At 42.2% G+C, this 26,634-nt stretch overlaps 1 protein-coding gene across 2 annotated transcripts in view; it reads left to right on the top strand.

Annotated features, from left to right (window-relative positions):
• LOC109883234 (receptor-interacting serine/threonine-protein kinase 1) overlaps window positions 1–22,261 on the top strand; it is a 32,848-nt gene extending 10,587 nt beyond the window's left edge. Inside the window, exons 7-12 of one of the 2 annotated variants that reach the window (XM_031810436.1) lie at window positions 12,591–12,667; window positions 12,870–12,945; window positions 16,727–17,383; window positions 17,531–17,683; window positions 18,113–18,408; window positions 20,487–22,261. In XM_031810436.1, coding sequence (XP_031666296.1) covers window positions 12,591–12,667; window positions 12,870–12,945; window positions 16,727–17,383; window positions 17,531–17,683; window positions 18,113–18,408 — 1,259 coding nt within the window. In that variant the 3' untranslated portion in view covers window positions 20,487–22,261. Of the gene's footprint in view, window positions 1–12,590; window positions 12,668–12,869; window positions 12,946–16,726; window positions 17,384–17,530; window positions 17,684–18,112; window positions 19,109–20,486 lie in introns of those variants that run through there. The other variant, XM_031810435.1, reaches the window with a different exon arrangement.
• Window positions 22,262–26,634: the final 4,373 nt, after the last annotated feature.

The following is a 26,634-nucleotide window of genomic DNA, read 5'->3' as shown; positions in this document are numbered from 1 at the left end:
CCTACTCCTGGCAGCCTGAAAGGAGATGATACAGCCTCTCAGATAAGCCTTCAGTGCTTCCCACAATAATGCTGGGGAGGTCTCTGTGTTGTCGTTGGTATCAAAGAAAAATTTAATTTGGTCCTTAAGATATTCACAGAATGTTGGTTCTGTGAGGAGCTGAGGATTCAACCTCCAGACCCTCTCGTTTGGTACAATGTCACCCAATCTCAGGGAGAAGGTGAGTGGACTGTGGTCCGAGATTATAATATCATGATACCTCACATTACAGGTATAGGGGAGTAGTCTAGCATCCAACAAAAAGTAGTCAATTCGAGTGTAAACATTGTGAACATGAGAGTAAAAGGAGTATTCCCTACCCGTAGGGTTAGCGATCCTCCATATATCAAATAAGTTTGAATTTGTTATGTAGGTATTCAATAATTCGCTTGAATAGGAGGTAGGGGTTCGCCAGGTAGAGGATCTATCCAAATACTGGTCTAGCACACAGTTAAGGTCCCCTCCAATGACCAGGTTAGTATGGGAGATATCTGGAATCAGGGCATGGACTCTTTTGAAAAAAGAGGGGTTATCAATGTTTGGCCCATAGATACAGTGCCTTGCGAAAGTATTCAGCCCCCTTGAACTTTGCGACCTTTTGCCACATTTCAGGCTTCAAACATAAAGATATAAAACTGTATTTTTTTGTGAAGAATCAACAACAATTGGGACACAGTCATGAAGTGGAACGACATTTATTGGATATTTCAAACTTTTTTAACAAATCAAAAACTGAAAAATTGGGCGTGCAAAATTATTCAACCCCCTTAAGCTACTTTGTAGCGCCACCTTTTGCTGCGATTACAGCCGAAAGTCGCTTGGTGTATGTCTCTATCAGTTTTGCACATAGAGAGACTGAAATTTTTCCCATTCCTCCTTGCAAAACAGCTCGAGCTCAGTGAGGTTGGATGGAGAGCATTTGTGAACAGCAGTTTTCAGTTCTTTCCACAGATTCTCGATTGGATTCAGGTCTGGACTTTGACTTGGCCATTCTAACACCTGGATATGTTTATTTTTGAACCATTCCATTGTAGATTTTGCTTTATGTTTTGGATCATTGTCTTGTTGGAAGACAAATCTCCGTCCCAGTCTCAGGTCTTTTGCAGACTCCATCAGGTTTTCTTCCAGAATGGTCCTGTATTTGGCTCCATCCATCTTCCCATCAATTTTAACCATCTTCCCTGTCCCTGCTGAAGAAAAGCAGGCCCAAACCATGATGCTGCCACCACCATGTTTGACAGTGGGGATGATGTATTCAGGGTGATGAGCTGTGTTGCTTTTACGCCAAACATAACGTTTTGCATTGTTGCCAAAAAGTTCAATTTTGGTTTCATCTGACCAGAGCACCTTCTTCCACATGTTTGGTGTGTCTCCCAGGTGGCTTGTGGCAAACTTTAAACGACACTTTTTATGGATATCTTTAAGAAATGGCTTTCTTCTTGCCACTCTTCCATAAAGGCCAGATTTGTGCAATATACGACTGATTGTTGTCCTATGGACAGAGTCTCCCACCTCAGCTGTAGATCTCTGCAGTTCATCCAGAGTGATCATGGGCCTCTTGGCTGCATCTCTGATCAGTCTTCTCCTTGTATGAGCTGAAAGTTTAGAGGGACGGCCAGGTCTTGGTAGATTTGCAGTGGTCTGATACTCCTTCCATTTCAATATTATTGCTTGCACAGTGCTCCTTGGGATGTTTAAAGCTTGGAAAATCTTTTTGTATCCAAATCCGGCTTTAAACTTCTTCACAACAGTATCTCGGACCTGCCTGGTGTGTTTCTTGTTCTTCATGATGCTCTCTGCGCTTTTAACGGACCTCTGAGACTATCACAGTGCAGGTGCATTTATACGGAGACTTGATTACACACAGGTGGATTGTATTTATCATCATTAGTCATTTAGGTCAACATTGGATCATTCAGAGATCCTCACTGAACTTCTGTAGAGAGTTTGCTGCACTGAAAGTAAAGGGGCTGAATCATTTTGCACGCCCAATTTTTCAGTTTTTGATTTGTTAAAAAAGTTTGAAATATCCAATAAATGTGGTTCCACTTCATGATTGTGTCCCACTTGTTGTTGATTCTTCACAAAAAAATACAGTTTTATATCTTTATGTTTGAAGCCTGAAATGTGGCAAAAGGTCGCAAAGTTCAAGGGGGCCGAATACTTTCGCAAGAAAATAGTAATAAAGTACAAATAGTAATTATATGTACGCACACCTACACAGACATAAGCACTACAGAGGGCTGGTGGGACTCTAGTCGGGAGAGCGGCTCACGGCTAGACAAAGGTAGAACGGCACAAAACATCAACATCAACTAATCTTCTTCTGGATCATCCAAATGCTCTCTAGCAAACTTCAGGCAGGCCTGGACATGTACTGGCTTAAGCAGGGGGACACGTCTGGCATTGCAGGATTTGAGTCCCTGGCGGCGTAGTGTGTTACTGATGGTAGGCTTTGTTACTTTGGTCCCAGCTCTCTGCAGGTCATTCACTAGGTCCCCCCGTGTGGTTCTGGGATTTTTGCTCACCGTTCTTGTGATCGTTTTGACCCCACGGGGTGAGATTTTGCGTGGAGCCCCAGATCGAGGGAGATTATCAGTGGTCTTGTATGTCTTCCATTTCCTAATAATTGCTCCCACAGTTGATTTATTCAAACCAAGCTGCTTACCTATTGCAGATTCAGTCTTCCCAGCCTGGTGCAGGTCTACACTTTTGTTTCTGGTGTCCTTTGACAGCTCTTTGGTCTTGGCCAGAGTGGAGTTTGGAATGTGACTGTTTGAGGTTGTGGACAGGTGTATTTTATACTGATAACAAGTTCAAACAGCTGCCATTTATACAGGTAACGAGTGGAGGACAGAGGAGCCTCTTAAAGAAGAAGTTACAGGTCTGTGAGAGCCAGAAATCTTGCTTGTCTGTAGGTGACCAAATACTTATTTTCCACCATAATTTGCAAATAAATTCATAAAAAAATACTACAATGTGATTTTCTGGATTTCTTTTCTCATTTTGTCTGTCATAGTTGAAGTCTACCTAAAATTACAGGCCTCTCATCTTTTTAAGTGGGAGAACTTGCACAATTGGTGGCTGACTAAATACTTTTTTGCCCCACTATATATATATATATACATGCATACATACATGCATACATACATACATACATACATACATACATACATACATACATACATACATACATACATACATACATACATACATACATACATACATACATACATACATACATACATACATACATACATACATACATACCGTTGAAGTTGGGAAGTTTACATACAGTTAGGTTTGAGTCATCAACAACCAATTTTTCCAACAATTGTTTACAGACAGATTATTTAACTTATAATTCACTGTATCACAATTCCAGTGGGTCAGAAGTTTACATACACTAAGTTGACTGTGCCAATAAACAGCATGGACAATTCCAGAAAATGATGTCATGGCTTTAGAAGCTTATGATAAGCTAATTGACATTATTTGAGTCAATTGGAGGTGTACCTGTGGATGGATTTCAAGGCCTACCTTCAAACTCAGTGCGTCGTTGCTTGACATTATGGGAAAATCTAAATTGTAGACCTCCACAAGTCTTGTTCATCCTTGGCAGCAATTTCCAAATGCCTGAAGGTGCCATGTTCATCTGTACAAACAATAGTATGGAAGTATAAACACCATGGGACCACGTAGCCGTCATACCACTCAGGAAGGAGACGCGTTCTGCAAATCAATCCCAGAACAACAGCAAAGGACCTTGTGAAGGTGCTGGAGGAAACAGTTACAAAAGTATCTATATCCACAGTAAAACAAGTCCTATATCGACATAACCTGAAAGGCCGCTCAGCAAGGAAAAAGCCACTGCTCCAAAACCTCCATAAAAAAGCCAGACTACGGTTTGCAACTGCACATGGGGACAAAGATGATATTTCAGAAAAAAAGTATGCTCTTGTCTGATGAAACAAGAATATAACTGTTTGATATCAGCCAGGAAGTTAAAGCTTGGTCGCAAATGGGTCTTCCAAATGGACAATGACCCCAAGCATACCTCCAAAGTTGTGGCAAAATGGCTTAAGTACAACAAAGTTAAGGTATTGGAGTGGCCATCAAAGCCCTGACCTCAATCCTATAGAAAATGTGTGGGCAGAACTGAAAAAGCGTGTGCGAGCAAGGCGGCCTACAAACCTGACTCAGTTACACCAGCTCTGTCAAGAGGAATGGGACAAAATTCACCCAATTTATTGCGGGGAGCGTGTGGAAGGCTGCCCAAAATGTTTGACCCTTTTCACCGGTGTCGTTGGAAGTAGACCAAAGTGCAGCGTGGTGAGCATACACTTCTCCTTTTATTTAAAATGTCGCCAACAAAACGAGAAACAAAAAAACAACCGTGAAGCTCACAGGGCTATAGTGCCACTAATAAAGTTAACTACCCACACTGAAAGGAGAGAAAAAGGGCTACCTAATATGATTCCCAATCAGAAACAATGATAGACAGCTGCCCCTGTTTGAGAACCATACCCGGCCATCACATAGAAACACAAATCATAGAAATAAAGGACATATTATGCCCACACAAACCACAACCTGACCAAACAAAAAAGAGACATAAAAAATGCTCTCTAAGGTGAGGGCGTGACAGTACCCCCCCCCCCCCCCCCCCCCCCAAAGTGCGGACTCCGGCCGCAAAACCTGAACCTGTAGGAGAGGGTCTGGGTGGGCATCTATCCGCGGTGGCGGCTCTGGTGCGGGACGTAGACCCCGCATCACCTCTGGCTCACCCCGCTTTGGTGGCGCCTCATGTGTGAGGACCCTCGCCGCCGACCCCGGACTGGGGACCCTCGCTGTGGGCGCCCTCGCTGCGGGCTCCGGTCTGGGCGCCGACGCCGGGGGCTCCGGACGGGAAGCCGACGCCGGTGGCACCGGACTGGAGGCCGACGCCGGGGGCTCCGGACTGGAGCTATGAATCATCACTGGAGGCTTTTTGCCATGAATCATCACTGGAGGCTTCGTGCCATGGATCATCACTGGAGGCTTCGTGCCATGGCTGATCATTGGAGGCTTCGTGCCATGGATCATCACTGGAGGCTTCGTGCCATGGATCATCACTGGAGGGTTGGTTAATCCGTTTAGGGACTCAGATACTCCCAGGATTATCAGAAGCGGGTCTGGATCTATTGAAGTCTCCAATACTTCAGAGAGGATCCCAAAAATTCCACACCAATAACCATGCAAGCTAGAGCATAGGGCAAAGCAGTGGAGTAGTGTACCCTGCGCAGCCTGACATTAATCACATGTAGGGGATGTATCAGGAAATATCCTATGCAGTTTAGTTTTGGAATAGTGTAATCTGTGTAATACTTTGAAATGTATGAGACGATGTCTGGAATTAATGGAGTATGTGTGGATATACTCCAAGATCTCTTCCCAGTCTGCCACAGAAATGTCAGTCCCTAGTTCTTCCTCCCATTTTGCCTTGATGGCATCTGTAGAAGGTGTGCTAACAGATTGAAAAGCATCATATAGACGCGATATCAGTTTATCTGAGGTGGGGCATATTTTTATGCATCCGTCAAACATGGAAGGTTTAGCATTCCCAAATGTTGGGAGGTGTTTTCTAACGTAGTCTCTAATTTGTAGGTATCTGAAAAAATGACTTCTGGGAAGATTATAAGTTTCCCTCAGCAACTCAAAGGAAACAAAGGTCCCTTCTATGTATAAATCCCCTATGGTACTTATCCCCAACTCTCCCCATCGCTCAAAGGTGTTATCAAGGTTAGAAGGGGCAAAGGAGGGATTCCTGGCGACAGGGAGCATGAATGACATTGGTCTAAGCTCAAAGTGGACTTTAATTTGCTTCCAGATTCGGACTGTGCTATGTATAATAGGATTGTTACAATAAAGTGACATCTCCAGATTGACAGGTGACAAAATCACAGCGCCAATAGAGAAGGGGTGACACTCCTCACGCTCCATAGTAAAGCCAGCTGGATGACGGAAGTGCGTCATCCAGCAGAAACGTAACAATGCCAATAGAGAAGGGGTGACACTCCTCACGCTCCATAGTAAGCCAGCTGGATGCCGTAAGTACGTCATCCAACAGAAACGTAACAACGCCAGGAGGTTAGCAGCCCAACAGAGAAGGGGTCCGTCCTCATGCTCCATAGTAGCCAGCTGGATGCCGGAAGTACGTCATCCAACAGAAACGTAACAACGCGGAGGTTAGCGGCCCAGTAATAAAATATCAAATTTGGGAGAGACAATCCTCCTTCCATCTTGGATTTACAGAGGTGTTTTTTACCTATCCTGTGTGTTTTATAATTCCAGATGAAAGGATTTATAATTGAGTCCAGTTGTTTATGAAAGGATTTAGGTATGAATACTGGGATGTTCTGATATAGGTAGAGCAGTTTTGGGAGGAAGACCATTTTAATGGCATTAATTCTTCCGAGCAGAGAAATTGGGAGAGTTCTCCAAAATAGTATGTTTGCTTTGAGTTTTTGTATCAGAGAGGGGAAATTCTCTTTAAATAGTAAGGAGTATTGTTTGGTAACTACAATTCCTAGGTAGGTAAATTTTTCTGAAGATAACTTAAATGGGAGATGTTCTAGCCAGGAGGTGTTTTGCGACCGTATGGGCATTAATTCACTCTTGTTCCAATTTATTCTGTATCCCGAGAAGGTACCAAACAAATTGATCACATCAAGAATAGCTGGGATACTAGCCTGGGGTTCTGTTACATAGAGGAGGATGTCATCTGCGCATAGGGAAATCTTATTTAGAGTATCTTTAGTATTATAGCCGTGTATTGCTGCATGAGATCTAATCGTCTGAGCGAGCGGTTCGATAATTAGGGCAAAGAGCATAGGCGACAGCGCACAACCCTGCCTTGTCCCCCTGTTAAGGTTAAATCGGGGCGACAATGATTGGTTAGTGAATATTCTGGCACAGGGGTTCCTATATAAAAGCTTGATCCAATTTATGAACTCATCTCCAATATTACATTTCTGTAGGACCTTGAATACTCAACTTGGTCAAAGGCCTTTTCGGCGTCAAGAGATATGACGGCAAGGTCCACGTTGGGTAACCTCTGAGAATACATAATATTGAAGAGGCGCCTGAGATTGAAGAATGAGTTTCTGTTAGGGATAAAGCCGGTCTGATCCGAATGGACCAATTTGCCAATTAAAGTGCTAAGCCTGTTAGCCAGAGTTTTTGCTCAAATCTTTTGGTCTGTATTAAGGAGAGATATTGGTCTGTATGACCCTACCTCTTCTGGATCTTTACCCTTCTTATGTATAACTGTAATGAACGCTTCATCAAAAGTAGAAGGGAGAGCTCCATCCTCATTGGCCTCAACCAACATTTTGTGCAGGTAGGGAGAGAGCATGATGCTGAATGTTTTATAGAATTCACCAGGGTATCCATCTGGGCCCGGGGTCTTGCCACTCTTTAGAGATTTAATTGTTTCTCGAATTTCATCAAGAGATATTTCCTTATTCAGGAAGTTAGAATCTTCCTGGTTCAGGGCAGGAAGATTACAGTCTTCCAAAAATGTTTGCATAATTAAGGGGTTAGGATCCACTTTAGATGTGTATAGAGTCTCATAAAACTGCCGGAATCTGTCATTGATGTCTTTGGGGTAAGAGTAATTCCCCAGATGCAGATTTAACTGTGTGAATCATTCGGTCACTCACATTTTTTCGAAGTTGTCTGGCGAGTAATTTGTGTGGTTTGTCACCAAACTCAAAATATTTTTGCTTGGCATAGAGAAAAGATTTAGCAATTTTAGCTGAGAGAATCTGATTATATTAACATTTTAAAGAGGTAATTTTTTTATGTTTCTCCATAGATGGGTGGCTAGCATTCTCCCTATCCAGTAAGTGGATTTGTCCCTCCAGTTCTTCCAGTTTTCCTCTGTTTTGCCTACTCCTGGCAGCCTGAAAGGAGATGATACAGCCTCTCAGATAAGCCTTCAGTGCTTCCCACAATAATGCTGGGGAGGTCTCTGTGTTGTCGTTGGTATCAAAGAAAAATTTAATTTGGTCCTTAAGATATTCACAGAATGTTGGTTCTGTGAGGAGCTGAGGATTCAACCTCCAGACCCTCTCGTTTGGTACAATGTCACCCAATCTCAGGGAGAAGGTGAGTGGACTGTGGTCCGAGATTATAATATCATGATACCTCACATTACAGGTATAGGGGAGTAGTCTAGCATCCAACAAAAAGTAGTCAATTCGAGTGTAAACATTGTGAACATGAGAGTAAAAGGAGTATTCCCTACCCGTAGGGTTAGCGATCCTCCATATATCAAATAAGTTTGAATTTGTTATGTAGGTATTCAATAATTCGCTTGAATAGGAGGTAGGGGTTCGCCAGGTAGAGGATCTATCCAAATACTGGTCTAGCACACAGTTAAGGTCCCCTCCAATGACCAGGTTAGTATGGGAGATATCTGGAATCAGGGCATGGACTCTTTTGAAAAAAGAGGGGTTATCAATGTTTGGCCCATAGATACAGTGCCTTGCGAAAGTATTCAGCCCCCTTGAACTTTGCGACCTTTTGCCACATTTCAGGCTTCAAACATAAAGATATAAAACTGTATTTTTTTGTGAAGAATCAACAACAATTGGGACACAGTCATGAAGTGGAACGACATTTATTGGATATTTCAAACTTTTTTAACAAATCAAAAACTGAAAAATTGGGCGTGCAAAATTATTCAACCCCCTTAAGCTACTTTGTAGCGCCACCTTTTGCTGCGATTACAGCCGAAAGTCGCTTGGTGTATGTCTCTATCAGTTTTGCACATAGAGAGACTGAAATTTTTCCCATTCCTCCTTGCAAAACAGCTCGAGCTCAGTGAGGTTGGATGGAGAGCATTTGTGAACAGCAGTTTTCAGTTCTTTCCACAGATTCTCGATTGGATTCAGGTCTGGACTTTGACTTGGCCATTCTAACACCTGGATATGTTTATTTTTGAACCATTCCATTGTAGATTTTGCTTTATGTTTTGGATCATTGTCTTGTTGGAAGACAAATCTCCGTCCCAGTCTCAGGTCTTTTGCAGACTCCATCAGGTTTTCTTCCAGAATGGTCCTGTATTTGGCTCCATCCATCTTCCCATCAATTTTAACCATCTTCCCTGTCCCTGCTGAAGAAAAGCAGGCCCAAACCATGATGCTGCCACCACCATGTTTGACAGTGGGGATGATGTATTCAGGGTGATGAGCTGTGTTGCTTTTACGCCAAACATAACGTTTTGCATTGTTGCCAAAAAGTTCAATTTTGGTTTCATCTGACCAGAGCACCTTCTTCCACATGTTTGGTGTGTCTCCCAGGTGGCTTGTGGCAAACTTTAAACGACACTTTTTATGGATATCTTTAAGAAATGGCTTTCTTCTTGCCACTCTTCCATAAAGGCCAGATTTGTGCAATATACGACTGATTGTTGTCCTATGGACAGAGTCTCCCACCTCAGCTGTAGATCTCTGCAGTTCATCCAGAGTGATCATGGGCCTCTTGGCTGCATCTCTGATCAGTCTTCTCCTTGTATGAGCTGAAAGTTTAGAGGGACGGCCAGGTATTGGTAGATTTGCAGTGGTCTGATACTCCTTCCATTTCAATATTATTGCTTGCACAGTGCTCCTTGGGATGTTTAAAGCTTGGAAAATCTTTTTGTATCCAAATCCGGCTTTAAACTTCTTCACAACAGTATCTCGGACCTGCCTGGTGTGTTTCTTGTTCTTCATGATGCTCTCTGCGCTTTTAACGGACCTCTGAGACTATCACAGTGCAGGTGCATTTATACGGAGACTTGATTACACACAGGTGGATTGTATTTATCATCATTAGTCATTTAGGTCAACATTGGATCATTCAGAGATCCTCACTGAACTTCTGTAGAGAGTTTGCTGCACTGAAAGTAAAGGGGCTGAATCATTTTGCACGCCCAATTTTTCAGTTTTTGATTTGTTAAAAAAGTTTGAAATATCCAATAAATGTGGTTCCACTTCATGATTGTGTCCCACTTGTTGTTGATTCTTCACAAAAAAATACAGTTTTATATCTTTATGTTTGAAGCCTGAAATGTGGCAAAAGGTCGCAAAGTTCAAGGGGGCCGAATACTTTCGCAAGAAAATAGTAATAAAGTACAAATAGTAATTATATGTACGCACACCTACACAGACATAAGCACTACAGAGGGCTGGTGGGACTCTAGTCGGGAGAGAGGCTCACGGCTAGACAAAGGTAGAACGGCACAAAACATCAACTTGCTAACCAGGTGTCTGCGTCTGCCCCCTCCCAACCATCACCCCCAGTCCCCTGCAAGCAATAAATAAATGGTAGGAAGAATAATGTAAGGATTGTAAAATAAATAATGAAACAAAACAAAAGTGGGGGAATATAAGTATATCCATCCGAAGGTGTCAGTGATCAAACCTGGAAGTAAAAAATATGCATTGCTCTGAGCACAGCCGGGATGAAAGTGAATTTAACGTTAAATGAGAGCTCTGACCGCCATCCATTGGTTGGCTCAGTCTTACATGTTCGGTAGCCCTTGTTGAGCCAGTTTAATACGGTTTCACCCAATATGGTATAGTATGGATTTGAATCCATGAGCAGACCCTAACACGCAATGACAAGGCACTGTAACCTGTATGGGGGATTGGTGTGTATCCCCGGATAAACTTCTCTGCATCCAAAACCGAGGAGAGCCAAATCTTCTCACCTGAAGGCGGGGTAATTCTTAGTCTTGCAGGGAAGAATAAGGCTGGGCGAAAATGGAGTTTGTAGAGTTTGGTCATGACATCTCTGTAGTCGGCGCGATGCTTTGCCACATCAGGCGCATAATCCTCATATACACGGAATGGATGCCCTTTATGTGACAGGTTGCCCCTCATTCGAGCTTCACGCAGGATAAGATCCTTGGTCTTGAAACTGTGACAACAGATGATTACTGGGTGAGGACATTGGCCCGGTCCAGGCACTGGGACAAGGGAGCGATGTGCACGGTCCAGCTGGGGATTCGAATCCAAAACATCCGATCCCATTGCATCCTTCAATAGCTTGGCGAAGAAGTCGGTGGGGCGAGAGCCCGCCTCTACCCCCTCTGCCAGACCAACAACGCGAAGGTTATTACGTCTGGATCGGCCCTCCAGGTCCACCCCTTTCACAGAAAGCCTCTGCACACTATCCTGCAATGACGTGCATAGCTTCTCTAACTCGTCGATCCTACCAGCGTTGAATTCAGAAGCTTTCTCAAAGTCCACAATACTCTGGCCATGCGAAGCGAACGTTCGAATGATGCTCTCGATTTTGGTGTCCAGTTCAGCAATAGTGGCCTTAAGAGCCTCAGCTATAGCAACACGTAGCTCCCCCAAAGCCCGGGTAAGTTCTGTAAGTGTCACGTTGTTGCAGGTGCCTCCCGCCATATCTGTCTCGTTGTTTAGTGGGGAGTAGGCCTCCGCTGTGGATTTATTGTCCTTTGGTCGCTTATTACTTTGCATTTTCATATAAAAAGTTACAATCTTGTATTAGAAAGAAACGTTTGTTGTAAAAAGTGCCAAAAAGTAGGTTAAATTAGATTATTTCGCAAAAAAGTTGCAGGAGCCTCACGCACAGCCGTTCACTCCAACATGCTAGCTCCGCCCCCTAACTTGTACATTTCAACACATATTCAAAACTACTGCAATATGCAGCATATTGGTACATGCAGATATCTTCACAAGTCAACCTTGGACCTACGAATCAATTAGTACTGCAACAAGCATAATTCAAGCGAGCCCATGGCATTCACAAGTCTAATGTTGCATCATGGTCTAATACTGTCATGAGAATTTTCAATCCCAATGAAAATAACTATCAATCAATAGCTTTGACCAATCCCAGAGGTTTGTAAGACCATGGGTATAATAATAATAATTAGGCAGACTCAGATTTATGCAAAAGATTAGTACAGTTTATTCAGAGAACGTTCTGAAGTCCATTATACAAAGACATCCATTTTATAGCTGCGCACATACTTCCACAAAGACAGGAGGTATCCTACGCACATACATACACACAAACAGATATCCTACCCACATACATACACACAAACAGTTGGTGAGATTTATCCTTCTCCATAGTTCTCACCACTGTGTATCACTACCCAGCCGACAGTTCCATTCCCCCGAGATTAGGGGAACCTTGAGAAGTACTCCCTATGCTATCATAAGTTTCCCAGAGGCCTAGCCAGGTCGGTCCAAACACAGTTTAATTGTTCTCGTTTTTTTTTTTCGGCACACACATAGAAGTTCAAATCCTAAGCTACGCCTTGCTCAGACAGTCTGTGTTTTTCCACTATACAGATACATTGTTTAATCTAATTCTGACTAAAACTACACACATCATCAGATTATAATTTATGATTCTAATAAATGTCATACAATTATAAGGTTTCAGAGTGGAATTATTTTATCATTATCTTTTATCAGACTATTCTGTGGCTGTTGCTATGTTAGTCATATGACTGCTCTGATTTCACATGTTCTCTATTACAGAGGGCTACAACACCTTCCTGCCCGTCTACAGGGAGAAGTTAGAGCCAGATGTAGAGAGGGACTCACTTGGTCTCAGAGTAAGTTGCTTGTGTGAACAAAGTGACAGCATTGTCATGAGTACATTATTGAATGAACCAAGTGCACAACAAATCAAAGACCAAAACAAATACAGTAACTAAATGAAAGATATTAATGGGTGTTAATATTACCATAATATTACCAAATATATCATAAGGTCCATAACACTTTTTTAAACTGATCTGTTTCATTGGCATGCAGGACTTGTACGAGGGGCCAGAGGAGCTGGTGGAGAAGATGAAATCTTTATCCATGTCCCCTGAGAGCCTTAAAGCAGGTGAGCAGTCTGAGCACAACGTGAGGCAGGCTTCATGACCCTGGCCCTCTATAGCTCTCAGTCTTACAAGTCTACACCGCTCTCTGCATCTTTATACATGACGTACACCTCCAGACCACTATGTCTTACAACTCCACTCACTGCCTTGTTAAACAGTGTCAGCGTGGTGTAGGCTTTGTCAAGTTTAATATATAATATACTTTGCCTGAGCCCACGGATACAAAAGTTTGGACAAAGTGCACTGAACTATTGGACATGAAAGAACAGGGATACAACAATTCAATGGGATGGGATGCACAAAGACCTTTACTTGAATTTTTCCAGTATTTTATAGGTTCAGCAAATCCCCTTCTAGTTTGGGATACCTTTAAATGTACCTTCAGGGGTCATTCAATATTCATCAATAATAAAAAGCAGTTTCTGGCTAAAGAAACAAGACTAATAAGGGAAATCCATGAATTAATAGTACAGGTAGATAGCAATAAAAACAATAGTACAGAGATACAAAATAAGTTAGAGGAAAATCAAAAAGAACTTGAGGAACTTATTCAAGAATGATCAAATGTAATCTATTACAAAAATAAAGCAAACTGGATGGAAAATGGAGAAAAATGCACAAAATTCTTCCCAAATCTCCAATACAGGAACGCTAACAAAAAGAATTGCAGAAACTCGTTACTGATGACGGAGTCATCTATGATTCTCCGAATGGTATTTTAAAAGAGGAAGCTAATTATTTTAGGCAGATGTTCTCTTTTCCGTCTCATCCTCTCCCACTGAATGAAGATTACGGAAAGGAATTCTTTCATAATAATATAAAAAATGTAAAATAAAAAAAATGTACAGAAAGAAGGCCAAATTACAGAGGAATAACTTTTTGAGGCTATTAAGTCATTTCAGTCTGGAAAAACCCCAGGGCTTGATGGCATACCGGTAGAGGTATATCAAGTATTTTTTGATATACTAAAAGCTCCATTGTTAGATTTTTAACTACTCCTATAGAAATGGTAGTCTGTCAGGTACTCAGCAGCAAGGTCCGATTTCTCTATTATTAAAACAAGACCCAAATATAAAGACCCGGTCTATCTAAAAAACTGGAGGCCCCTTACACTTGCAAAAATACTAGCAAAATGCATAGCACTCAGAATTAAAAGGGTTTTTACCAGGTATTGTTCATCCTGATCAGACAGGTTTGTTACATGAATGATACATTGGAGATAATATACTACAACTACTAGACATAACAGAACATCATGAAGCCTATAAGCAGCCAGGAATGATATTTATAGCAGATTTTGATCAAGTAAGACTGGATTTTATTTATAAATGCCTGGATGTTTTCAATTTCATTAATTCTCTTGTAAAATGGGTAAAAATAATGTATAGCAACCCCAGGTAAAATAGTAAATAACAGCTACTTCTCAGAGAGTTTTGAATTGTCAAGAGGAGTTAAACAAGGGTGTCTGCTGTCACCATATATATTCGTTATGGCCATCGAAATGCTAGCTATTAAAATCAGATCCAATAACAACATTAGAGGATTAGAAATCCAGGGCTTAAAAACAAAGGTGTCCATGTATGCCGATGACTCAAGTTTTATATTAAGTCCGCAAGATAGATCCCTGCAATGTCTCATTAAAGATCTAGATAACTTTTCTGCACTCTCTGGACTACAACCTAATTATGATAAGTGTACAATATTACATATATGATCCTTAAAAATACAACTTTTACATTACCTTGCAGCTTACTTATAAAATGGGCTGATGGTGAAGTAGACATACTCTGTATTCATATCACAAAAGATATAAATAAATAAGCTCTCCACAATGAATTTCAATAGAAAACTTGTAAAAATAGACAAGATCCTGCAACCATGGAGAGGGAAATACCTGTCTATTTATGGAAAAATTGCCCCGATTAACTCCTTAGTCATCTCAGTTTACTCACTTACTTATGGTGCTGCCTACTCCTGATGATTTGTTGAGATTTCTTTTTCTTGCTTTATCTGGGACGCTAAACCAGACAAAATAAAACGTACCTATCTATATAATGCATAGGAATTGGGTGGGTTGAGATTGTTAATTATAAAAGCACTAAACCTCTCTCTAAAAGCTTCATTCATTCAAAAGTTTTATTTGAACCCTAAATGGTTCTCAAGTAGATTAATAAGAAAAGCTCATCCATTGTTTAAAAATGGTATTTTTGCCTTTGTGCAGATTGCCATGTCTCATTTTCGTTTAATTGAAAATGATACTTTTTTCAAAGTATCTGTCTTTTTCAAACAAGCATTGCAGAGCTGGCTACAATTTCAATTTCATCCCCCTGAAAAGATAGAACAAATATTATGGCTGAACTCAAATGTGCTGGGTGACAAAATATCTGTATTTATGGGAAATGATGATTGAAAAGGGTATTTAGTTCTTAAATTATATTGTAATGGTAGAGTTATGTCCTTCATGGAGTTATCAGAATTGTATTGGAAGGTCTGCTCATTCCAAGAGTACAACCAATTGAATACAGCATTGCCCCAAAAATGGAGGAGGCGGGTGGCAGCGGGAGGAGGTAGGGAACTGGTCTGTTTGCCCAATATAAAGGATCAAAACTGGCCGAGGAATAAAAATAGCATAAATAGGAAAGTATACCAGTTTCATTTGAGGACCAGGATGTTGACAACTTTGCCATACAGATTACAAAATAGTTGGGAAGAGATTTTTGATGTACCGATTCCATGGTACAGGGTGTATGAGTTGATATATAAAACAATGCAAGATTCAAGACTTCGTGCTTTTCAGCTAAAATTATTTACAGAATTTTTGCCACCAATTTTTTTATTTTTTATATTTGGGGCGTAAAATCATCGAAGCGCTGCAGATTTTGTTGTGAAGATACAGAATCAATAGACCATTTATTTTGGTATTGCCCTCAGCTAGCCTGTTTCTGGTCTCAGGTTCAGGAATGGCTGAAAATGCATAGCATTGATCTAAAATAGACCCTAGAAATAGTACTGTTAGGAGATCTGGAGAGACCGGGTCAGTCAATTACTAATACTCTTAGTAAAAGTATTTATCTTCAACACGCAATCTGTAGATTCTATTCGATTAGATAGATTGAAATTGTACGTTAAACATATGTGAAAGATATTTGTTGTGTAGAAACACAAAGTGGGTGGCCAGCAGAGATAGATGGGATGGGCTGAGGGAAGCTGAGGGTTGGTATGTGGAATTGGAGACAAGTGGGAGTGGAGTTGCTGTGTGTGAGAGAGAATGATGGTCAAAAGATAAAAGGGGGAAAAAAAGTCTAAATAAAACATAATAAAAGTAGATTTGAATGACACTTTTTTAAATGTATTTCTTTATACAACTAATCTCAAATGGTTGAGGGACAGCTATTGGGGAACTGTGGGGGGATCTTGGAGGGTTCGGGTTTCACAAGATTGTGATCATGAAAAAGGAAATGAAGACATTTTATATCACTATCATGCACACGCACCCTCACACATAAGGATGGCTCTGTTGCATGTTTGATAGTGTCTTGATGATGTAGTGTTTGTCCTTCATGTTATAATACTTTAATGTTACCACTTCCTTGTGTTTTTTGTAATAAATAATAAAACAACATTTAAAATACCTTTACTTGAGATCTTTGCCCGTGTCTAGATTTTCCATTCAAATCTCTCACTCTCATCAATAGTCAAACCATTAATACGACAAGTTGGATCTTTATACGACAACACATGGATCTTATTTTTAAATGAACCCTCTACCCCTTCTCCCTATAGACCGGCTGGCTCCCTTACTGAGCTCAGACAGTGCTGGGGCTGTTCGTATAGAGGCTGGTCCAGTGGAGTCCTGCATCGAGGACCTGAACCTCTTCCTCCCCTGTGAGCACTCCCTTATCCAGCCAGATGTCCGGGCCCTCAGCCCCACCTCGGGCATGGAGCTCAAAATGGTCAACGAACTCTCAGCCCTGGAAGTCAAACTAGCCCAGCAGTTGGAATATCACAAATACGCCAGCTACAGCCAGATGGACCAGCTTGACTTCAGCCCCTACCATAATCCTCACCCTTCCACCCCACAGCGCCTCAGCTCACAGGACCCCACCGCCAACAGAGGGCTCCCCAAAACCCAGGCCGTCCAGCCCAGCAGCGTGGAGGTGAACCCCCACCGCCGTCTTTCTAGCCTAGGAGTGTACAAGGCCGCGGACCCCTCAGGGGCCACAACACCCAGGTGCCAGCTTTCCAGCCACATGCCTGAGTCCTCCAGCAGCCCCTCTCTAAGCCAGGGCAAGTACTCCCCCCAGCAGCAGTATCCCAACGCCCAGTACTACCGCCTCCAGTCCTGGCCAGCCTACCCAGTGCCAGAGTCAACTGCCCCAGACCTCACTGCAGGGCTGCGCCTGAACTCGTGTGCCATGGTTAGACCTCCACAGGACCCAGGTAGGGGTGAAGCACAGAGATTACAGTGCTTGATACCACTATCACCATTACTAAAGCTGATGCAGATTCCCCAATCAGCGTGATAGCGATCTACCACTTCAATTAGAAAAGCATTTATGAGAAACAGTGTGTGTGTGTTGGTTTCAGGAGGCCTGTTCATCCAGAATGCCAGAGGGATCCAGATAGGGAGCAACAACATACTCAGCATCAGGGACCACAAGTCTTACAGCAGGTCAGCCAGCTCTCTCTCCAATGGGGCAAACTCACACTCTGTACTCAAAGAGACCCTGCAGATGAACGGTAAGAATAGAAACCTGCAAAGAGGAGCCTACTTCCTGAAAATAGACATCTTCCTATCTTTCTATGTCATGTTTTCTACTTTTAGTCCCATATTTTGTATCTAGCCACAATATAAGGGTTCTTACATTGTTTGTTTACTGGAATGAATGGAAAGGCGTCAAACATGTTGTTTCCATGTGTTTGATACCATACCAGCCATTCAATGAGCCTGCCCTCCTATATCTCTTCCCAACAGCCTCCTCTGTTGGGGTTATAGTTGGGTTGGGTAGTTCAACTAAGACCATGGGGCATTTATAACTGGTATTATTTAACAGTAAATTGCTATGTATCATTAATTGACATTAAATTAACAAAAACCCTTATCACAGACAAGGGTCTTTAACTTCCATTTTACACAATATATTCTGTTGTGTCCTGTCCCGTGTTCAGAGGACCAGGCAGTGACTGAAGAGCACCTTGATCTCCTGAGAGAAAACATCGGGAAGGAATGGAAGCGCTGTGCCCGTCGTCTGGGCCTGAGCGAGGTGGAGGTGGACACCATCGACCAGGACTACCATCGTGACGGATTGCCTGAGAAGGTGCACCAGATGCTGGAGCGCTGGAGGATGAAGGAGGGCTATGTGGGCTGCACAGTGGGCCAGCTCTGCAGAGCACTGGAGAACTGTGTCAAAGTAGACCTGGTAAAGAAGCTTCTTCATGCCTGCAGGACCAATACTTTTCCATAGGTACAGTAGACTATCTATTCCAGTACCCCCTACCCCTAACCCAGAGAGAGACTTTCTACTCCAGCACCCACCCATGAGTGTACAGGTTATACGGAACCCAAACCGGCTGCACACGTGTGCCATCATGCATACATTTATTTTGTCCCCCCACATCAAATGTGATTACGACACGCAGGTTAAAATATCAAAAACTCTGAACCAATTACATTAATTTGGGGACAGGTCGAAAAGCTTTAAACATTTATGGCAATTTTGCTAGCCAGCTTACACTTGCTGTTGCTAGCTAATTTGTCCTGGGATATAAACATTGAGTTGTTATTTTACCTGAAATCCACAAGGTCCTCTACTTCGACAATTAATCTACAAATCAAAACGGTCAACCGAATGATTTCTAGTCATCTCTCCTGTCATGCTCTGACCTTAGAGATCCTTTTTATGTCTCTATTTTGGTTGGTCAGGGCATGAGTTGGGGTGGGCATTCCATGTTTTGTGTTTCTATGATTTTCTATTTAGATGTTTTGGCCGGGTATGGTTCTCAATCAGGGACAGCTGTCTGAACCATACTTTAGGTACCCTTTTTCCCACCTGTGTTTGTGGGAAGTTGTCTTTGTTTGTTGGCACTATTGCCTTTAGCTTTTGTTTGTATGGTTTATTGTTGGCGTCATTCTTAAATAAAGTAAAATGTACGCTCACCACGCTGCACCTTTGTCCTCATCCTTCAACAGCCGTGACATCTCCTCCTTCTAGGCTTTTTCTTCTCTTCTCTTCTCTTGACTTTATATTGCGATTGGCAAGTTCCATAAATTAGGTGCATTACAGCCACTGACCTCGTTTGTCTTTCAGTAACCCACGTAGGTATAACCAAATGAGGAGATGGCACGTGGGTACCTGCTTCTATAAACCATTGAGGAGATGGGAGAGGCAGGATTTGCAGCGCAATCTGCGTCACAAATAGGACTGACTTCTATTTTAGCCCTTGGCAACGCAGACGCTCATTGGCGCGCACAAGCAGTGTGGGTGCAATAATTGAATAATATAGATTTCGAAAATGTATTTTATAACGCTTGCATTCGCAACGAGAGCGGTGTAGTCAGCCTATTATTATTTGACCATGCTGGTCATTTATGAACATTTGAACATCTTGGCCATGTTCTATTATAATCTCCAACCGGCACTACCAGAAGAGGACTCGCCACCCCTCAACCTGGCTCCTCTCTAGGTTTCTTCCTAGGTTTTGGCCTTTCTAGGGAATTTTTCCTAGCCACCATGCTTTTACACCTGCATTGCTTGCTGTTTGGGGTTTTAGGCTGGGTTTCTGTACAGCACTTTGAGATATCAGCTGATGTAAGAAGTAGAGGTCGACCGATTATTATTGAAAATAAATCATCAGAAAATAGAAAGTGACAGGCATTTTTCTATTTTGAAAGTCGAACTCAAATCTTACTGCTGGCAATGTCATAAGGATCTTCTCCCCACCGCCCCCCATAAAAGGCCATAAATCATGGTCAAGTCACCAAAAATACAAACATTTAGTTTGCATCGAAAGACCCTGATGGTCATTGTAAAGCAATGCCTTTCCTTCTCCATCCACATGACCTTCTATACATCCTCCACGCGCACCGTTTAGCTAGCTCATTGTTTACAATAGGAACAGTGAATGGGACAAGAAGTTTGAAGGTTCTTCACCTGTCTGGGTCTTATAGATATATATTTAAAAAACTAACTTCAAAGCCTGATTGCTAAGGTAATTTTAAGATGTCAGGCTTGAAAATCCATTCAACCATTTTAGCACAGCGACACACTACCCAAACCAGACAACTGGTTTTAAGTGGCAAAGAGACATATGATCCACTGCACGAACTGAGAATCAGACAGAGGATACAGTGGGGCAAAAAAGTATTTAGTCAGCCAACAATTGTGTAAGTTCTCCCACTTAAAAAGATGACAGGCCTGTAATTTTCATCATAGGTACACTTCAACTATGACAGACAAAATAAGAAGAATAAAAATCCAGAAAATCCATACCAGTAGGTATGGTGTTGAGGCATATTTAATATTTGGTCCTTTATCCTGTGTAGGTACACTGGCAATGGTGGGCTGTGGAAGCAGAGTGCTTGTGGCGAATGATCTTGTTCCGTCTGCAGTGTACGAAGAATTGCTGATACTGCACGTCTCCTGGAAAGACATGGTTGTGGTTTTAACATTTGACACTTTTGTGGAAGGGACGTAGGGAAACACACCATTGTTGGTATCAGTGTCAACCGATTGGGACCTACAGTAAGTGTTTAGAGACAGACTAGTGTATTGTTTAGGGACAATGAATGGAAAGATCAGTCAACATCTGGGGGGGCTGCAGAAGTTGCCTTAGAAGGGCAGTTTTTACACATTATGTATTGTTGTGTATGGGAGATTGGGGAGAAATTGCACCATTCAATCCGTCTCATATACAACTTTACATTTATTGTCTCTAAGCGCAACCCCCTTCCTCATCTCAAAAACCTATTTGTAATCCTCCCCCAGCCCAATTACTTTGACAGATCATTCTTGTCAAATTTTGTAGACATGTCTTTGCATTGTGTTTTGAGAATCTGCAGAGAGAAGAATGAAATGATTGTGTCATTACTATTGTCTTGATTTAATACCTTTCAGTGTCCCTTGCTTGTTTTTGTCCCACAATCTTGTTGCACTCCATAAGTGCAAGGTGTGTCCCCTCCCTCATGCCGACGCTTTGGGGTATTTTTCAGCAGGGCCTGTGGAAGGACTCCAAGTAACCGGAGTTTTACAAAGAGAAAAAGGTAAGAAGAGAACAGGGGTAGTACACTAAATTGATCACTTGGACTGGAAGGTACTCTGTGGTCCTCAGGCTAACCACCTGTAACCCCATAACACAAACAATACCCAATTCATGTTTATGCCATGTTTACTATAAATGGAGCTATTTTAGCTGTCAGCTTGTAAATATTTTTGCCACCTTCCTTCACCTTGTGCAGAGCTTGGGGTTGGAATCACATTACGTACCACCTACAACAACAATAATACACAATTTAACCACCCCACCAGTTGTATTGATCTCTATTAGACTGGCGTGCTTACCATACCTAACATGGACATCGCAATATTGTCAACATGCTGTTAGCTAGTTAGCATCACTAAATTGGCAGGATTGCTAGCCAGCTGAGAACCAACCATAAACAATTTATACACATTCATCATTACTACTAACACACCGATAGTGAGTTAGTTATATCGGCAATTCTATTTGGCTACCAGATTGAGTTAGTCTTATTTGCTAACGTTTGCTATCTTACGTTAGCCAACATTAGTCAGAGATAGAACGAACAGACAAATATGTTTACTCTGCTGAAGGTAGCTACAAGTCTAGCAGTGACTACCAGGACTGTAAAGTTAGCTAACGTAGCTAATTTACCTAGTCCAGCTAACATTATGTATAATCATTGTAAATTATATCATAAATGGGACTGGTGGAGTTGTCACACATGCAGACAACAAAAATATATGGAAATGTCTGCTCCACTCAAAATTACAAGCAACTAATTGCAGCATCACCGTAAAAATGGAAGAGGCAATTGTGAGGGGGAGAAAGTAAGGAACTTGTCTGTCCGCCCTGCATTAAAAGACCAAAATTGGTTAAAGAAAATTGTGATTAAAAAAAAATGTATAACAGTTTCATTTGAGGACCTAATGTTTTTTTTACTGTATTTTACTGTGTATAGATTGAAAATAGTTGGGAAGAGATTTTCACTGTACCGATTCTATGGCACATGTTTTATGAACTGATACACAAAACAATGCTGGATTCAAAACAGAGTTTTTCAATTTAAATTATCTTACATTGCTGCGAAGAGGCAGGATTATTTGTTTTGGTACTGTCCATATGTAGCTTGTTTTTGGTCGCAGGTTCATGAATGGCTGAAGAATTGCAACATTTACCTAGAGCTTTTATAGCACTGCTGGGTGATTTTAAAAAGCCATAGTCAAATCAATAACATTAATACTCTTAGCAAAAAAAATTATTTCATTTACAATCAGTAGAAACTATTAGAATAGAAAGGTTCAGAACTTTTGTGAAACATCAAAGCACAGCTGAAAATATATATGGCATATAGAAATCAAAACTGGATGTTCAGAGATAGATGCGAGGGGTTGAGTGGAGCTGAAGGGTGGGACTAAAAACATAAGATAAATAATGTAAAATATATTGTGTCCGTAAAATGTGTATAGTATGTATAACATGGAAATGGAAGCCTAAGTGTTGTTGTCCATCCATTTACTCCAATTATGGGAGGTGTGGTAGGGTTAGGGGAGGGGTGGTAGGGTTACGGGAGGGTTGGTAGGGTTAGGGGAGGTGTGGTAGGGTTAGGGGAGGGGTGGTAGGGTTAGGGGAGGTGTGGTAGGGTTAGGGGAGGGGTGGTAGGGTTAGGGGAGGGGTGGTAGGGTTAGGGGAGGTGTGGTAGGGTTAGGGGAGGTGTGGTAGGGTTAGGGGAGGGGTGGTAGGGTTAGGGGAGGGGTGGTAGGGTTAGGGGAGGTGTGGTAGGGTTATGGGAGGGGTGGTAGGGTTAGGGGAGGGGTGGTAGGGTTAGGGAAAAATAAAATGAAAATATATTTAAATACTTGATATGTACTGTATATTTACAAAAAATATATGGGGAATTGGAAATGATGCAGACAATTACTTTGATGGAAGCCACAATCTATTTGCAATATTAAAGCTTATCTACCCACAAATAAAAAATAAAAAACATTAAGGATGGTAAAGGATGATATCGCATTACTTCTCAGCTGATGTCTAAAATCCGTTCAGCCTGCAAATCCCTCTGATAATCTTTGCTCACCATAAGCATTATAGCCGCAAACCATTGACAGCATCTGGTTAAATCTCTGGTAGGTAGAACGGTAAAAAATCTATCATTTTGTTTGTAATTAGCACAGCCAAACACGCCACATGGGCATGATGAAACGTTAGCGAAAAACAAACAAACAAACAAAATCCCTAGAGAAGTTCTGATATTACTATGTTTTGGTTTGTTTGAAGTGAACGCCATGAACCAAGTTCGTGGACATGCCCCATCTTCCTAATCGGGCGGTGTCTGCATTCGCTGTGAGTGCTGTACTTTGTGGTTCACTATGAGCAGTTGAATACACAGGAAGTCACGGACTACAAAAAGAAAACCAGCCAAGTGACGGACACCGACGTCACACTTCCAGCCAAACTAAACAACTTCTTTGCCCGCTTTGAAGATAATACAGTGCCACCGTCGCGGCCCGCTATCAAGGACTGCCCCCCCCCCTTTCGATGGCTGACGTGAGTAAAACATTTAAACATGTTAACCCTCGCAAGGATGTTGGCCCAGACGACATCCCTAGCCTCATCAGAGCATGCGCAAAGCAGCTGGCTGGTGTGTTTACGGACATATTCAATCGCTCCCTATCCCAGGCTGTTGTCCCCACATGCTTCAAGATGGCTAACATTGTTCCTGTACCCAAGAAGGCAAAGAACTGAACTAAATGACTACTGCCCCGTAGCACTCACTTGTCATCATGAAGTGCTTTGAGAGACTAGTCAAGGATCATATCACCTCCACCTTACCGGCCACTCTAGACCCACTTCTGTTTGCATACCGCCCCAACAGGTCCACAGATGATGCAATAAGACTGCTGTTCATTGACTACAGCTCAGCATTCAACACCATAGTGCCCTCCAAGCTCATCATCAAGCTGGAGGCCCTGGCTCAACCCCGCCCTGTGCAATTGGATTCTGGACTTCCTGACGGGCCGCCCCAGATGGTGAAGGTAGGACACCTCCACTTCACTGACCCTTAACACTGGGGCCCCATAAGGGTACGTGCTAAACCCCCTCCTGTACTCCCTGTTCACCCATGACTGTGTGGCCATGCACGTCTCCAACTCAATCATCAAGTTTGCAGACGACACAACAGTAGTGGGCTTGATTACCAACAACTACGAGACTGCCTACAGGGAGGTGAGGGCACTCGGAGTGTGGTGTCAGGAAAACAACCTCTCACTCAACTTCAACAAAACAAAAGGAGATGATTGTGGACTTCAGGAAACAGCAGAGGGAGCACCCCCCTATCCACATCGAAGGGACAGCAGTGGAGAAGGTGGAAAGTTTGATGTTCCTCGGCGTACACATCACAGACAAACTGAAATGATCCACCCACACAGACAGTGTGGTGAAGAAGGCGCAACAGTGCCTCTTCAACCGCAGGAGGCTGAAGAAACCCTGAAACTTTTACAGATGCACAATCGAGAGCATCCTGTCGGGCTGTATCACAGCCTGGTACGGCAATTGCACAGCCCTCAACCGCAAGGCTCTCCAGAGGGTGGTGCAATGTGCACAATGCATCACCAGGGGCAAGTACCTGCCCTCCATGACACCTACACCACCCGATGTCACAGGAAGGCCAAAAAGATCAAGGACATCAACCACCCGAGCCACTGCCAGTTCACACCGCTACTATCCAGAAGGCGAGGTCAGTACTGGTGCATCAAAGCTGGGACCGAGAGACAGCTTCTATCGCAAGGCCATCAGACTGCTTAACAGCATTCACTAACTCAGAGAGGCTGCTGCCTACATTGAGACAATCACAAGTCACTTTATACAATGCCACTCTAAATAATGCCACTTGAATAATGTTTACATTACTTATCACGTGTTACAGTATTTTATACTTTCTATTGCACCTTACCAATGCCGCTCGGCCATCGCTCATCCATGTACTTACATGTACATATTCTCATTCACCCCTTTTAGATGTGTGTATTAGGTAGTTGTTGGGGAATTGTTAGATATTACTGCACTGTCGGAACTAGAAGAACAAGCATTTCGCTACACTTGCATTAACATCTGCTAACCATGTGTATATGTGACAAATAACATTTGATTTGAAGTTGAAACCGGTCCTATCTGGCCAGCCGACCAACCCTATCTGGCTTGCCGACTGGTCTTATCTTGCCGGCTGATTGGTCCAATCTGGCTACTACGTGAGGGAAGAGCAAAATCCACTTGTTAAACTGTATCACAACCGGCTGTGATTGGGAGTCTCATAGGGCAGCGCACAATTGGCCCAGCGTCATCCATGTTTGGCCGGTGTAGGCAGTCATTGTAAATATGAATTTGTTCTTAACTGACTTGACTAGTTAAATAAAAAGGTTCAATTAAAAATTTAAAACTACATAACATTCTAATAAAATGTTCGGATCAGCTAGTATGAGCCAGCTAGAATAAAGATGATCTTGAGCACCCACCTCAACTTAGATAACATTTTGCCAGGCTAATTATGACCAAATATCCAAAAGGAGATTAGGTGAAAAATCGATCAATGTCAGATTTTGGTTATCAAGAAGAGTCTGCATGCTTGTCTCAAAGCAGCACGATGGCTCCGGCCCAACCAAAACGGTTCTGAGGTAACCACACACGACTTTGCTGTAAATTACTATATCGGTTGGAAATGACTTTGGGAGTTTTAGTAAGCAACAATTTGATACATGCCTTCAATTGCATTAGCCTACTTTATTCCAATATTGTCATCATTCAGTTGACTATAACAAAAGTGAGTTTCTCGCTCTGCATTTGTTTCTTGGCACAATGGCTGTTTCCTCATCTCCTCACTCTGCTGCCACTCGCCTCTGACGCATTGTTCTCAACAAAAGTTTAAAACAAATATAATCTGTTTTATAGAAATCAGGCTTTTTTTTTTTACAGGTTCGGGCTCATTTATTTTATGTAATGTCGGACCGGGGCTCAGGCTGCATTCAACTCACCGGGCTTGGTTCGGACCGGACAAAATCAGTCCGGTTGAGAACTCTACTAAAAGGTGTAGAATCTTAATTTGTGCCAGTTCGCTACAGCAAGAAAATAATCATTACGCAACCAAAAATGTGAATTATTGGAATAATGTCTCAGCACCAAAGGAGTGGAATTGTGTCATTATTCTGCCAGTATAATTGACCTTGGTCTAGGAGAGCTACATGGTTTGCAGTCAGTGCACATAGAAATAATATGAACTCATTCTAATTCTATGGGTGTGCATCCATTTGTTCTAGCTCAGCACCAACACACTCTGATTTAAACTAATCGTGCAATCATTCAAATTAGAGACGTTGATTATTTGGGTCAGCATTAGTACAAAATTACACCATGTAAAAGTAGCTTTCTAAGAACAGAAAAGAGAAGTAGAGACATCC

This window comes from Oncorhynchus kisutch, linkage group LG30, assembly GCF_002021735.2.
Source record: "Oncorhynchus kisutch isolate 150728-3 linkage group LG30, Okis_V2, whole genome shotgun sequence".
In the NCBI taxonomy this organism is placed as follows: domain Eukaryota; kingdom Metazoa; phylum Chordata; class Actinopteri; order Salmoniformes; family Salmonidae; genus Oncorhynchus; species Oncorhynchus kisutch.
This window is presented reverse-complemented; position numbering and strand designations above follow the sequence as displayed.